This window comes from Papio anubis, chromosome 1 (genome assembly GCF_008728515.1).
Source record: "Papio anubis isolate 15944 chromosome 1, Panubis1.0, whole genome shotgun sequence".
NCBI lineage: Eukaryota > Metazoa > Chordata > Mammalia > Primates > Cercopithecidae > Papio > Papio anubis.
Window position 1 is genome coordinate 177850521 of NC_044976.1, and position 15085 is coordinate 177865605.

A 15085-nucleotide genomic window follows, 5' to 3' on the forward strand; every position below is an offset into this window, starting at 1 on the left:
TTTTTAATTTTAAAACATTTTTATTATAAAAGTAATACAAATAAAAACATTAAGAAAAGACAAAGTCATCCATTTTCTGCCTCCCATCCCACTATAACCGGTTAGTAATTTGATTTACTTTGTTATCTTTTTATAGAATGCTTGGTCTGTTATTTCAGCCATGATTACATCCACTCATACACTTTTCCATCTTGCAATTTTTACTTAATGTAACATTTTCATGCTTTTAATAATATTCATTACTAATTTTTAGTAAGTACATTATGTACCATTTGTATATATCTGTTTATTGACTATTCCTTAGATGCACGGATGCAAACTATGGCACCACATTTGTAAATAAAGTTATACTGGAACAAAGCCACACCCATATTGTTTATGTATTGTCTGTGGCTGCTTTTGTGCTTCATACAGCAGTGTTGACAAGTTATGACAGAGACAGTAGGTTTAAAAACCTAAAATAGTTACTTTCTGGCCCTTTATAGAAAAAGTTTGCCAACCTTTACCCCAAACTTTAAAGTGGTTAATAATTTGGGCTACTAAAAGTAATGTCACTTGGAATATCTTTGTGCATATAATTTTTCACACTTTGTACAATTTGAGAGACATTAACAAAAGTGGAATAACTGGGTCTAATTAATGAAGACATTTTTAAGGTTCATACTCTCCCACACTCTTGTAACATTCAAGCTATGATATGTGATAAGAATGAAAAGGATAGCCCAGAACTCTTGTAGGTAACATGTCTCTGGTTCCTGTTACTCAAGACACTTAAGTTTACACTCTGGATGAACATATTTTGAGTTTTGATTTAAAGTTAACCAAAAAAGAGAAATAACAGTAATTGCAACAGGAAGACCAATTGAAAGAAATCTTTTACTTTCTACTGGAGAGGAAAAAGCAGACAGAAGTAGGTGACAAGGTATATATAAAATGCCATTCTAACATAGCTGCAGTGGCCAAAACGCACTGGGGAGAGTTGAGTAAGAAAAAGAGATGGCAGTCTCAACAATGAGCTGGCAGTGGCAGCAAGAAACAAAGAGGCAACTATGAGTGTGGGATGACAAAAGCAGCAGACAGGTCCCACCCATTTGAACACATCCTAGGCATAAACCTGTATACAACTGTAATTAAACTGTCTCTAGATAAGAAAGTTTTAAAGAAATCACTCTATATTTTTTAAGAAGGAGAAAGTCTTCTATCTAGGGAAGTTTTATTCTTCAGAATGAAAACCTTATGGAATGGGGAAGTCAACCCTCACTATTTAAGTCAACCCTGACTATCTCTGAGATAAAAGCAGTCTGATGGTTCTCAAATCCAATCTTGTATGAATAAAACAAGCATCAGGAAACACAGATGTCATCTTCTAAGAGAAATATTCTGGAAAAAAAAAAAAAGATCAGGATGGACTTTTCTCCAATAAACAATGTAATCCAAAAGCAAAATTAGAAAGCTATTTAATGTAATTATCCAAATTATGCCAACAAAGTATGTAAAGAAATCACATATAGCCCATTTATCTTATTAAAATGTTCCTGTCAAAATGTCAACCAATTTAACATTTCTTAAAGGAGCGTTTTTTTAGTTACAACTATTGTTAGCCTTTACATTCCACCTCAGTTACTCACTAAATAATTAAATGCATGATGACTTCATAAAATACTTTGGAAAACCATGAAATTCTCCATAGAGTAAGGAAATCAATTTTTTTGCAACAATAACTAGGAACACACTACTTTGAACAAAATATAACCAATTTTCTGAGGTATGAAAATCAATACTTTTTTTCTTGAATTTTCCCTATGGCAAAGGAAGTGGCAGTTCTGTGAATGACTTGAGTCACACTTAAAATCATGTCATAATTTTCCTCTTTTTGTACTTGTTGCTGTCAGTTACCTCAAAACTGACCTGAGGGTCTGGCAGCATAAATCCATCAGTAAGTTTATAATAGACTATTGTAGAATCAGACTCCACTATGGCCAAAGTAAAAGACATCGGCAAATCTGGATCACCTTGCAATTTTCGAGATGCCTTCAAGATCTCCCTTATCCTGAAAATAAAGTCACAATATACTTAGCAGTTGCGGTCACTCAATTAGACTAGATGTGACACAGAAGAAAGCACTAGAAAACTTGAAAACAGGTCACAAGAAACCAAACTGAAGTACAAAGAGAAAAAATAATTTAAAAAAATAACATCAGAAGCTTCTGGTATAGTATCAGATAAGTTTAACATACACATCATTGGAATCACAGAAGGAAAGGAAAGAGAATGGTATAGAAATAGTTGACAGTTTTCCAAAATTGATGTCTCTGAATCTGAAGTATATCTTTTATAGACAGCATATAGTTGGATCTTGTTTTTAGCTCCAATCTGACAATCTCTTGTTTTTAGCTCCAATCTGACAATCTCTGCCCTTTTGAGTGTTTATTCACATTTAAAATTAACATTGGTATGGTTGGATTCATGCCTGCCATTTAGCTATTTGTTTTCTATATATCACATGTCTTTTTTCTTCCTCTCACCCTCCTTTATCACTTTGTTTTTCTATTAAATAGGTATTTTCTAGTACGCCATTTTAATTAATAATTTTTTTTTTACTATAGTTTCTTGAGTTTCTTAGTGGTGACTCTAGAGATTACTATTGTGTCTTAGTTTATCACAGTTTCTCTCAGCTTAACACTAACTTGATTCTAAAAAATATAAACTGCTCCAATAGAGCTTTATTCCTTTCCTCCTCCTTTATGCTATTATTGTCATATACATTTATATATTTAAACCCAGTAATATAGTGTTATAATTATTACTTTATATAATTTTCTTTTTATAAAGTTAAGAGGAGAAAGGAAAATATATTAGGGTCTTTTTACATTCACATATTTAATATTTCAGGTATTCTTCATTTCTTCACGTAACTATCTGGTGTCACTGTTTACTCCAATATAGCTTCATTCCTTCCCCCATCCTTTGTGTTAATACTGTCATATAAGTTACTTCTTAACCTGCTATAAGCCTGGTCAGTTGACTTTTGACAAAGGTACAAAGGCAATTCAACGGAGAAAGTCTTTTCAAGGATACTTGAAATGAAGATAGTAGTACACCCTTATGTCTACACATAAGATTATTATATGAATCAATTAAATGGCATATATGAAAAGACTTCGTAAACTGTCAAGTGGTCATATTATGTAGTACATATACCAGCTTTGCTACCTTGCAAATCGGGATATAATATTTATAGATAACCCTGCCTCTATGATTATTGCTAAAACTGAATACTAACCCAAACATACTAAGGTACACTGTGCCATTAGTGGAATTATAGAAAATGGTTATTTTCTGAAACAGTCTGAATCCCAGAAATTGACTTAGTCCTTAAAAAATTATTTCCACCTATGCTGAACTATATTACAATTAGCTAGATTCTTATTCATAAGAATGATTTACTTTAGAGAAAGATATTCTGATAAAGCAACTATAGATATTAATCAGAAACTTCATTACTCAGCACTGATGGGAAATCACACTGTGATAAAAGGCAGCATATCACAATTGATTCTTCAACGCAAATCTTTTAGTAGCTAAGTATTTTCCTTCTTCAAAAGTGGCACACCAATATCTAAATTAATAATAATAGAAAAAGATCAATTTTTATAGGCTGTCCATCTTGAATTAATTTTTTTCTACAAAGATGGAAAAGAAGAAACAGACAATGGATCAACTAAAATTTTAACTTATCTACATCTTTTGTTGTCAGCATGTATCATGATTACTTCACAGTATGCAACATACATAAAACCCAGTGTATAATGCACATAAAGCCACTTCAATGCCACAAGATATATTTCTCTAAACATCCCCAACTGGTAGACTGTGATGAGAATGGGACACAGACAAGAAGGAAGCCTGTTAACACAACTTTTACACATTTTCCATTTCTGAAGATATAATGTTATTTAAATCAGAAAGTGTGTTTGTATGTGTGTGTGTGGGGGTGGGGGGTGTTCCCTAAGGAAAACTTTATGGGAATTCTAGCCCATATACTGAAATTTAGAATAGAAATTTCCATCTTATTCACTACTCTTTTTCCATTCTCAATTTATATTTGTTTCCGGAGTTCTTTGATTTAAGCGGCAAAACATTTTCATACTTACCCCAAATACCCACGCAGGAAACCCTAACATTTGAAAACTAACTCAGAGTTGTAAAAGGGGTTTTGTTTTCAGAGTTGAGAGAAATCACTGTCAAAAATGAAATGGAAGTTCCCATTTCTGAGGCCTTGTTTATGGTACTTGGTTGGCGGGGGGCAGGGATTGTGAATTACTAGTGAATCTTCTCGGTAGTAACAGAAAAAAATAGTTTATCTGCCTCTGTTACTCAAAGTACACTCCAGAAGTCTCACACAGTTTCTTGTTCAGGATCTCTTCTAGTCGATTTTTCAAGTATGTTTAAAGCAAAGCCATCATCTTTTCCTCAACAAACAAGAACAAGACCTTTCTTGTTTGCTTCCATTATAGGATATTGCATAAAATCCTACAAATGTTTACTTTGCCTTTTAGTCAACAGGTTATACTTTCTCAATCTATTAATAGTAAGAGTAAAAAAAGATTTTGAAGTTCTTTAAAAAACCACATATGATTGTAAAGATCCCAAGAACATTTAAGTATCAACAGACTATAATCTCATTTAATTTCTAACAAGCTTATGGCTTGAAATCTTACTTTAGAAATGACAGAATATTTCCTTATATGTATAAATTTTAATAGCTCAGTTCTTTGGAAAAATATTGTGACAACATTAGAAATATTGTATGTTTCATCACACAAATCTACAATTATAAACGACAAAATTCTTTATAGTTCATACTGGATAGAAATCAACATATGAAAAATATCACCTATGTATTAATAATAACAGTTTCAAGTTTTAAACTCAGTTATATCTAAAGGGAAAAATCCCACCTAAAGAAAAATATATATCAAAAATAATAGCTATTTTATTAACAGTAACAAAATTTGATACTCACAACAGGTGTTTCTTTCTCATAACTGTTCACAGAAGAACTCTGTGTACAGAAAAAAAATTATTCCAGAGCTTCATATATCTAACTTGAAAACAAGCCTGAAGCAAATACACAGTTAACACTATTTGGCTAATACCTTCAGTCCAAGCTATTTAAATGCTTTCCATAAATCTTAGCATTGATTTTTCTACAATGATTCTAAAACAGAGACTAAGTAATCTCTGAAGATTTACAAAGAGGACAAGAAGTTGAAAACCACATTACTTTTAACTTCAAATGCTATTGAAATGAATGTATCATGGGTTAAAAGTAGTATTAATTTCAACCCATAGAAAGTATCTCTTTCTTTGCTCTTCAATGTGGCCAAATAATATACGCTATAGCCTTATTAGTAAAAGAGAATAACTCCTTGATTTGCCTCATTATGATATAATGCAATGACATACCATAATGCAACTCTGAAACATAATGCAAAATTAAGTTGGTGCCAGAGGCACCAAAGAAGCGTTATTCATCCACAGGCTCGGTTCCAAAGAAAAGTTTCAGGGATAACAGACCTCCTCCTTGAAATTCATGCCAATGCCTTCCTAGTAAAAAATCAAGGCAGCTAAAATTCCAAGGGGGTTTACTGAACAATCAAGCTATCCACCCCAGTGGGAAGTCATTCTGTAATAAACTGCAAGCTTTTTTTTAAGGGTAAGAGAAAAAAAAAATGCTGTATCAGTTAAAAGAAGCTGCCAGAATTGAGGGTTTCACCAGCAGCAGATTTCTAACAGAGGTAAGGTGAGGACACACATCCTAATATGCAGAGAGGCCAAATGACAGAAGTCATTTTGCAGTTATGAGACTTCGGGACTCAAATAAAAAGTGGTCATTATAATGAATTTGTAATAAGGATTATGCTTTCAGAAAGTGGCAATATTTTTCCATTACAGGAAAATAATAATGGATGGTCCTTCAAGAAAGTATGTAGCATTTGAGGATTAAATCTCATATCTAAGAATATCTGCAGAGACGTTCTAAAGAAAGAACTAGTTCTGGTAACCCTTTACTCCAGAATTAATATTAAGTCCTTTTCCCAAGGCACTAGGGAAAACGAAGGGTGAAAGGGCAGAGAGAATATAAATGAAAAGAAATTCAACTAAAAAGTAAAGAGGTTATTCATAACATTGGCAGGTTACAATGTAAAGCGTGGAAAATGGTGATAAATCCTGCAAGTGGATGGATTTTGCAGATACGTGTGTGTGTGTGTGTGTGTGTGTGTGTATTTGTTTGTTTGTTTGTTTGTTTTTTGAGAGAGTCTCGCTCTGTCACCCAGGCTGCAGCACAGTGGTGTGACCCTGGCTCACTGCAACCTCCACCTCCTGGGTTCAAGTGATTCCTTTGCTTCACTATGCCTCCCAAGTAGCTGGGACTACAGGCACACACCACCACACCAGCTAATGTTTTGTATTTTTAGAAGAGACGGGGTTTTGCCATGTTGGCCAGGTATCAAACTCCTGACCTCAGGCGATCTGCCCACCTCAGCCTCCCAAAGTGCTGGGATTACAGGCGTAAGCCACTGTGCCTGGCAGATTTTGCAGATATTCTAATTTTTTGGAAACTCTTAAAAGGTTGCTTATAGTACATTCTTATGATCTTTAAGGTATTATTTAGCAAGTCTCTGCTGCAGGAACACAGTTAGCCTAAGATAGCTTACCCAATCTTTCAACAAATACTTACCTAGCACCATGTACGAGGTACCAGGTTAGACCCTAGGGATATACCAATAAACAAAACAAAGTTCTCACTTTCAGGGAACTTACTTTCTAGTGGAGGAAAACAGACAGTAGATAATCAAAGAAAACCAAATACGCAATAGGTTTACTAGCATTAATATAGCAAGTGTTTTAAAGGAGGACCACTTAGTAGGTCCAGGAGGTGAGATAATAGCAGCTTAAGCGAGAGTGGTAACAGTTGTAGAGAAGTGGTAAGACATGGACAGATTCTGGATGTATTTTTAAGGAACTGACAGGGTTTACTGATAAATTAATTTGGGGGTATGAGAAAATGGAAGAATAAAAACTAAGAGATTATAGCAAGGTTACAGGATACAAGGATAATATACAAAAGTCCACTTTATTCCTATATATCAGCAATAAACAACTGGAATTTGAAATTAAAAACAAAACACCATTTACATTAGCTTCATAAAAGATAAACATTTAGGTATAAATCTAAAAATATTTATAGGATCTATGTGAGGAAAACTGTAAAACTCTGATGAAAGAAATCATACGAGATCTAAATAAATCGAGAGATAGTCCATATTCCTGGATACCAATTCTTCTCAATGTGATCCACAGTAAGGGCAATCCCATTCAAAATCCCAGCATGTTGTTTTGTAGATATTGACAAGCTGATTCTAAAATTGATACAGAAAGGCCAAAGAGTCAGAATATCCAACAAAATGTTAAAGAACAAAGTGAGAGGACTGATTTTATCTGACTTTAAGACCTATTACAAACCAGGCACAGTGTCTCACACCTGTAACTCAGCACTTTAAGAGGCTAAGGCAGGTGGATCACTTGAGGTTAGGAGTTTGAGACCAGCCTGGCCAACATGGTGAAACCCTGCCTCTACTAAAAATACAAAAATTAGCCAGACGTGGTGGCACGCACCTATAGTCCCAGCTACTCGAGAGGCTAAGGCATGAGAATTGCTTGAACCCAGGAGGCAGAGGTTGCAGTGAGCCGAGATCATGCCTTTCCACTCCAACTTGGGCACAAGAGTGAGACCCCATCTCAAAAAAAATACACAAAGAAAAAAAAAAAAAAAAAGACCTGTCGTAAAGCTATAATAGTCAAGATCATGTGGTATTGGTTAAGGAATAGATAGGTCAATGGAATAGAATAGAGAGCTCAGAATTTACCCACATAGTCAGTTGATCTTTGACAAAAAAAACAAAAGCAATTTGATGAAGAAAGAAACATCTTTTCAACAAATGGTGCTAAAGTAACTGGATATTCACCTGGAAAAAATCAGTCTAAACACTGAACTTACATCCTTCATAAAAATTAACTCAAAATGGATCATAGACCTCAATGTAAAATGCAAAACTATAAAACTTCTGTAAGACAAAATAGGATGCCTTGGATTTGGTGATGAGTTTTTAGATAAAATACCAAAAGCATGATCCAGGAAAAAAATATTATATCAGATTATATTAAAATTGAAAACTTCTGTTCTGCAAAACACAATGTTAAGAGAATGAAAATATAAGCCATGGATTGGGAGAAAATATTTGTAAAACACATATCTGATAAAGGACTTGCATTCAAAATATACACAGAACTCTTGAAAGTTAACAAAAAGAAAACCGAATTTAAAAAGGGGCAAAAAATCTGAACAGACACCTCATATGTGGCAAATAAGCATATGAAAAGATGTTCAACATCATATGTCATTAGGAAATTGCAAGAAGTTAAAAAAGCGGCAATGAGATGCCACTGTGTGCCCACTAGGGTAGCTAAAACCCAAAATGCCATGCTAGCAAGGATACATATTGCTGAGTGAAAGCCAATCTGAAAGGCTACATACTGTATTATTCCAGCTATATGCCATTCTGCAAAAGACAAAACAACACAGAAAGTAAAAAGTTCAGTGGCAGCCAGGGGTGGGCTTGGGGGTGAAGAGAGGGATGAATAAATGAAGTATAGGGAATGTTTATGGCACTGAAACTATTCTGTATGTGACGATGAATACATGACACTATGCATTTGTCAAAAACCATAGAATTATGCAATAAAAAACCCCTAATGTAAATGACAAATTTCAGTTAATAATAATAATAATGTATGAATATTGGTTAATTGTAACAAATATACCTTACTAACACAAGGATGTTAATAACAGGGGAAACACTGCTCGACTGGGACTTAGATGGGAAATCTCTGTACTATCTGCTCAATTGTTTCTGTAAATCGAAAATTGGTCTAAAAAATAAAGTGTGCGTGTATGTGTGTGTGTGTGTGTGTGTGCATACATTTTAAAATGACTCTAAGGTTTTTGGCCTGAGCTTCAGAATGAATACAATTGCCATTTATTGACATAAAGAAAACTACAGAAGGAGAAAGTATAGGAGCAAATCAAGATTTCTTTTTGGACATGCTAATTTGAGATGCCTTTTTAGATCGCAGTAGAGATGTCAAGTAGGCAGTTACATATATGAGTCTGAAGTTCATGGAAGAGGGTGAGATGGAGATAAAAATTTGGGAGTCATCAGTATATCGATGATATTTAAAACCTTGGAACCAGATGATGCTGCTTAGGGAGTGAGTATAACGAAGAGAAAAGCTCAGATGACTGAGCCCTAGTCACTGAACCTCCTCAAATCCCCAAATTAGGTTCTTGCATTAATAGCTAAACATCTATATCCTTACACATTTGCACATTGTAATTGGTATCCATTACAGAAAACAGAAACAAGCATTACAATTCCTAATATCCCGACTCAATCTTCTCACCTTTGTTTCAGGATTTCCTAAAGATTTTGTAGTGGCAAACTCTTGATTTAACTTTCTCTTACCTTCGACTTCCTTAATCCTTAAGAGGTTGCTTTTCCTGAACTGTTGCTTCCCAGGAGGAGAGTTATTTGTTTGTTTTTTCATATTTTTTCTATGTCTATCTCTCCTTTCCTCCACTCCTTTTCTCTCCATTCCCATCTCTCTTGTATCACACATACTCACTCCTCCTTCTCCACCCACCCCACACCAATCTAGGGCTTCTCACCAACGGCAGGCAGGTACTCTCTCTGCCATTACTACATACCCAGTCATAATGAACTATTGGCAAATTTCAGGCCCTCTCAGCCCTCAATACCTTGCTCATATTATTACTTTAACCAGGGCATCCATTCCCATCCTTGTTCCTTGTTCCTGTATATTTCAAACATCTTGTCCTCCAGTAAGTTTTCCCAGACTCTCTCATCTCTTTATCCCACCAGTCGAAGTTAGGTCTCCTCCCTCTGTGGTCTTCCTCAGTACCCTGCACATATCTGTCATTACATTTCTCACACTGGATGTAAATGTCTGTCCACCTCAGCTCTAGACTGTGAGCATCTTGTAGGCAAAGTCTATGATATTTTGTACCCCTTGAGCCCAGGCAGCCAATAAATAAATAAGCAACTTAGAAAATACTGGAATAATTTGCAATTTACCTTTTTATTCTATCCTAAAACCAAATTTTGCCTCTAGATAGTATATATGTTTATATTCATTATATTTAAATAAAAAGTATAATTAAATACATTTATAACATTTTTAGTGAAGGGTAAGACCAGTAAATAAACTTTTAATTTTCCTTACACATCTCAGTGTATTAAAATATTAGTTTTTTTCTTCTCCTCATGAAAACACAAAGGCAATGGATTTAAAAATAAATAATCTGTCCATTTATATTATCTGGGTTACTGCTGTGATAACACAAACAGCTAATAAAATGTTCTTTAATCATGTCCTTTAAAAAAAGAAAAATTACTATTGACAGCCTTTAAAAGCTATATTGGGAAAAATTAATTCTGACAAAGAAAAAATAACTAAAATTCATTGGATTCAATGTATGAGAAAAAGAGAGTACATTCTTTTGAAAACAACATTGAGGGAAATAGGATGTGATATACATTAATAAGCTAAGCATCATATTAAGCAAAGCACCTCAGGCTAGGAATCCTAACTTTGGCTCTGACATTCATTTCTAATGTGCACAGAATTATTTTCACTTCTCTTAAGGCATAAATTCCTTTAATTGTACAATAATCTTGCCAAAACAATTTTATTCAAACCAACTTTTAAAAGCTCTTAGACTTTTAGCTTCATGGTAGCTGAGCTTGCAGAGGAGCAATTTGGTAATTGAATGTTTACATCTTTTTCTAAACTTCTCAAGTAATATGCGGATGCCAAGAAGAACTTTTGAAATATTTTTGTCTTAGATAAGATGGCTGAGTGTATTCAATTTAGAAAGGTTACCAACTGCCATGAAACAATAAAAACAAAAGAAATGCCACTATTTGGGGTCCTAGGGAAACAAAATGGTGATGGAAGAGGCTCCATTCTCCCATCTACTATTCTTCTTTGACACTGAGAAGAAAGAACCATTTATAATTTCGTCAGGTTTGAAAGGATGAATGATTCACATATTACTAAAAAAGGAACTACAATCCTTTGGGGGAAAAAAAAGGAGATTAAGTTTTAGAAAGCTGTATCTTAACTGTGCCTGGATTTTATAATTGTATAAGACATTTCACTTCGCTCAGCTTTTTTTTAAACTTATATATAACCACAGATGAGCTTAAAATATGTCAACTAAGGTTTTCCCACCTCTTGTATCTTACTGAAGAAACAAAATTTACATTGGAATTGGGAGGTGACATAGAGCCTATGAGGGGGAAAATAAAAAACCCTACCAGTAGTTAAAGACTAGAAAATCATTTTGTTCCCTTATCATTTGAGTCCCTGTATAAGTCACTTAAGATATTTTCCCATTTGCAACTACCTGTAGTACTACTACTATTACAGAAAAGTGTAATACTATTATCCTAACTTCGGTATAGTATACTTCTACCATTTAGGGCACTCAATAAATACTAACGGACCCAAGGTGGTCCAAAGTGAAGCTAATCAGGCTATCTGAACATAAATTTGACTTCATTTGCAATCTTAGCACTGAAAAAGATAGGTCACTAGTTTTAGTTTGTATTCCTCTTGTTGTCTCATCTTTAAATCCATCAGATCTCTTTCATCTCTGTGTATCTATGAATATGATTTTATATCATTGCTGTGTCTGAGGAAACTGTACCTCTACAGTCATTTACCAAAGTTGCTTCATGTATTCCTTAGATTCAATATAGCATAGAAACAATCTAGAGTACTCTCCATATGGATGCCATACAAATATACAATTTAATATGGCATTATAATGCAAACTAAAAATTATTTTACATTAGCTTTAGGAAGTATTTTTAGATGAGAGAAACAAGAAACACTAGCAATTAATTACTTCATAATCCATCAGCAAAATCTTCCCACTAGATAATCAGAAATGGGCACTTTATCAATTGTATTCTCCCATTACAGATCAGGAAATAACATTAAATCAATATTTTCATAAGGACTGTTACACACAAGACCTTCTGAAACTTGAAAAACATGACAAAGTGTTTCAACTGTGATCACATACCATATATAACTGCTTTAGAGAAAACATGAATCACAAACCGTACTTATGCTCAAAGTAATGCATTCACTCACAGTGATTCAAATACACATTCACCCTGTAAAGGAATCTGTCTACTCTCTTGCCAGAAAGTATGTATACAAAATCACCAGGTCTAAAGCCTGGGAAAGTAAGTGGGAAGCCAACACTAAAAACTGTTCAGGTATTCTTAGAAAAGCACACAGATATAATGTTAAACACTGCCTAGAACAATTACCTTTTAAGGAGGCAGAAAATACATATACACCAAAAAATAAATAATAAACCATATAAATATACATGCCACTCTGCCACATAACAGTCAAGTGGTGACTGAAACAGCGGGACTATTTGTCATCACTAGGGAAATATTTTATAACTAAGTTGTAGTTAACTATGTAAATGACAGACTTTGGTCCAGTTTTACAAACAACAGATTATAAAATTTGTCTCCTACAATAAAAGAGACAGTTATCAGGCCTTATGTGCTATGCTCTTTGTAAATAATAAGAAATTGTAGCTCCAGGAAACTGCCAAGTCCTCTGGCTCTACAGCTACGTATGCCACCCAACTCTCCTACTAATAAAAATGTTATTTAAGGTTTTTTGAGGAATACGAAGCATTTTTTAAAGCACTATATTCAAGCAGCTAAGAAGCAGAGTCTAAAATGGTGATTTACAACTGCTGTGCTGAGGTTGGTTGTACACTATGTGGCAAGTAATTCGTTTCTAACAATAGAGTACTAAAGTTGGCAGGGTATTTTTAAATATAAAACTAATATTCCTGATAATATTATCAGTCTCACCAGTGATATTCCAACATTTTTTCTTGAGTGAGAGTCAAAAGACAAAGTTAGCGCTAAGAGGTCCTGGGAACAATACATGGGCCAAAGCCCATTATTATTATAAAAGAAAGAATAATGGCTACTTTTGGGGGGAAGAAAGATTATGATTGGGATGGGGCACATTGAAAAGTTTGTGAGGTACCTAGAAAAGTTCTATTTCTTGACTTAGTTATAATTACAAGAGTTCTAGATGTTTGCCTTATAACTCATTAATCTATACATTTGTATTGTGTGGTTTTCCGTAACTAGTTTCATTTATAATAAAATATTTTTAAAAACCAATAAAGCAAGAGAAACTCTAATAGCTGTGAAGCTAACTGAAACCCTGGTACAGCTCACTTAATCTTTTATTATCTTTTGGAAAAAGTGGGGGTACAAATAAAAATACACTTTTAACCTCAGCTTTTTGTATGTAAAGTTAGGATAAAACAAACACCCTGTATACCACTAGAGATTTTGTTGCTTTTAATGAATTTAAGCAACATTTAATGAATGTCTACTTGTAAAAATATTTTGAAATACTTTGAAATTCTGTAACATTCTCTGCAAATGCAGAGTATTCTTAAAACCACACAGAATAAACAACAGCCTCACTTCCTTGCTTAAAGCCCTTCAATGACACCACCCATTTAGCAGTAATTTTCACAGTGTTCTTTATGGAAACCTAAGACTCCGTAGACATGCTTTAGGGGCAGGGCATCATGTACAGATATGCAGATTGTGCTTTGCACAAGGGTGCCTGGCACAAGTGGTTCTAAAATCTGGCCTTTGCTGTTCACCAAGCCTTGAACCTTAGTGAAGAGACATTTTTCTTTGTATGTTGAGAGGGAGCTCCTTTTCCTAAATTGTTCAAAGACTCTCTAAGTGCTAGCTGTAGTTCTATTCAAAATTTCCCCATTAAACAGTACCTTATTTTTGTCAAACAATAAAAACAAACTATCTGAAAGTCTTCTTCAAAGTTAAGACAAATCACAGACAAACACATTTTATATTTGTAATTCCCTGATTTACAAACATACTTGAGCATTCGAGTTCCTCTTCTGTGAGTTGCCTGTTCATATTCTTTGCCCATGTTTCCCACTGGGATTTTTTTTCTGAAGTCACAGAAGCAAATTCTAAATTAATCTGTCAGTTATGCACATGCTATAAATCTTCTCCCAGTCTGTGAAAACTTACACATTGTAAGTGCAAGTATAAACTAGTAATACCCCTTTTGGTAACAATTTAGCAATAACCAGTAAAGATGAAGGGATAGGCCAGGCCCAGGGGCTCACACCTGTAATCCCAGCATTTTGGGAGGCCAAGGCGGGTGGATAACTTGAGGTCAGGAGTTTGAGACCAGCCTAGCCAACATGGTAAAACCCTGTCTCTACTAAAACACAAAAAATTAGTTGGGTGTGGTAGTGCATGCCTGTAATCCTAGCTACTCAGGAGGCTGAAGCAGGAGAATCACTTGAACCTGGGAGGCGGAGATTGCAGTGTGCCGAGATCGCACCACTGCACTCTGTACTCCAGCCTGAGCAACAGAGCCAGAATCCATCTCAAAAAAAAAGAAAAGAAAAGAAAAGAAAGAAGTATAAATGTCCCAGCTATTCTTAGGGAAACTTTCATACATGAGTACAAGGAGGTACTCATAAGGCTATTCATTAGAATACCATTAGTAATAGCAAAAAGGTAAAAACAATGATGGCCTTCATAATCTAAATAAACTTTCCCATTTAATTTTCCATCCTTTCCCTCTTTTTTCTGAAATTTTATTCATTCAATTATTCATTTGCTGTCTTAAGGAATATTACTATACACCTACTGTGACTAGACACCATGCTAGGTAGGCAGTCATGCTTAATTACTTACAGTTGTCCTACTAAACCATGGTCTCTTACCGGCTAAAGAGACTTTTCCTGTCCTTCCTCTGAGTTTTGACATAACTTTGTAAATAACCCTGTTAAAGTACTTATCAGTACTCCATTATCCTTGTTATTCAATTA

At 34.5% G+C, this 15085-nt stretch overlaps 1 protein-coding gene across 5 annotated transcripts in view; it reads right to left on the reverse strand.

Annotated features, from left to right (window-relative positions):
• Positions 1 to 15085, reverse strand: part of TSEN15 (tRNA splicing endonuclease subunit 15) — a 22577-nt gene continuing 7492 nt past the window's right edge. The window contains exons 4-5 of one of the 5 annotated variants that reach the window (XM_003893402.2): positions 1909 to 2050; positions 1 to 1380 (exon numbers count right to left, since the gene is read on the reverse strand). In XM_003893402.2, coding sequence (XP_003893451.1) covers positions 1360 to 1380; positions 1909 to 2050 — 163 coding nt within the window. In that variant the 3' untranslated portion in view covers positions 1 to 1359. The other 4 variants (XM_009191789.1, XM_003893403.1, XM_009191805.2 and 1 more) reach the window with 4 other exon arrangements.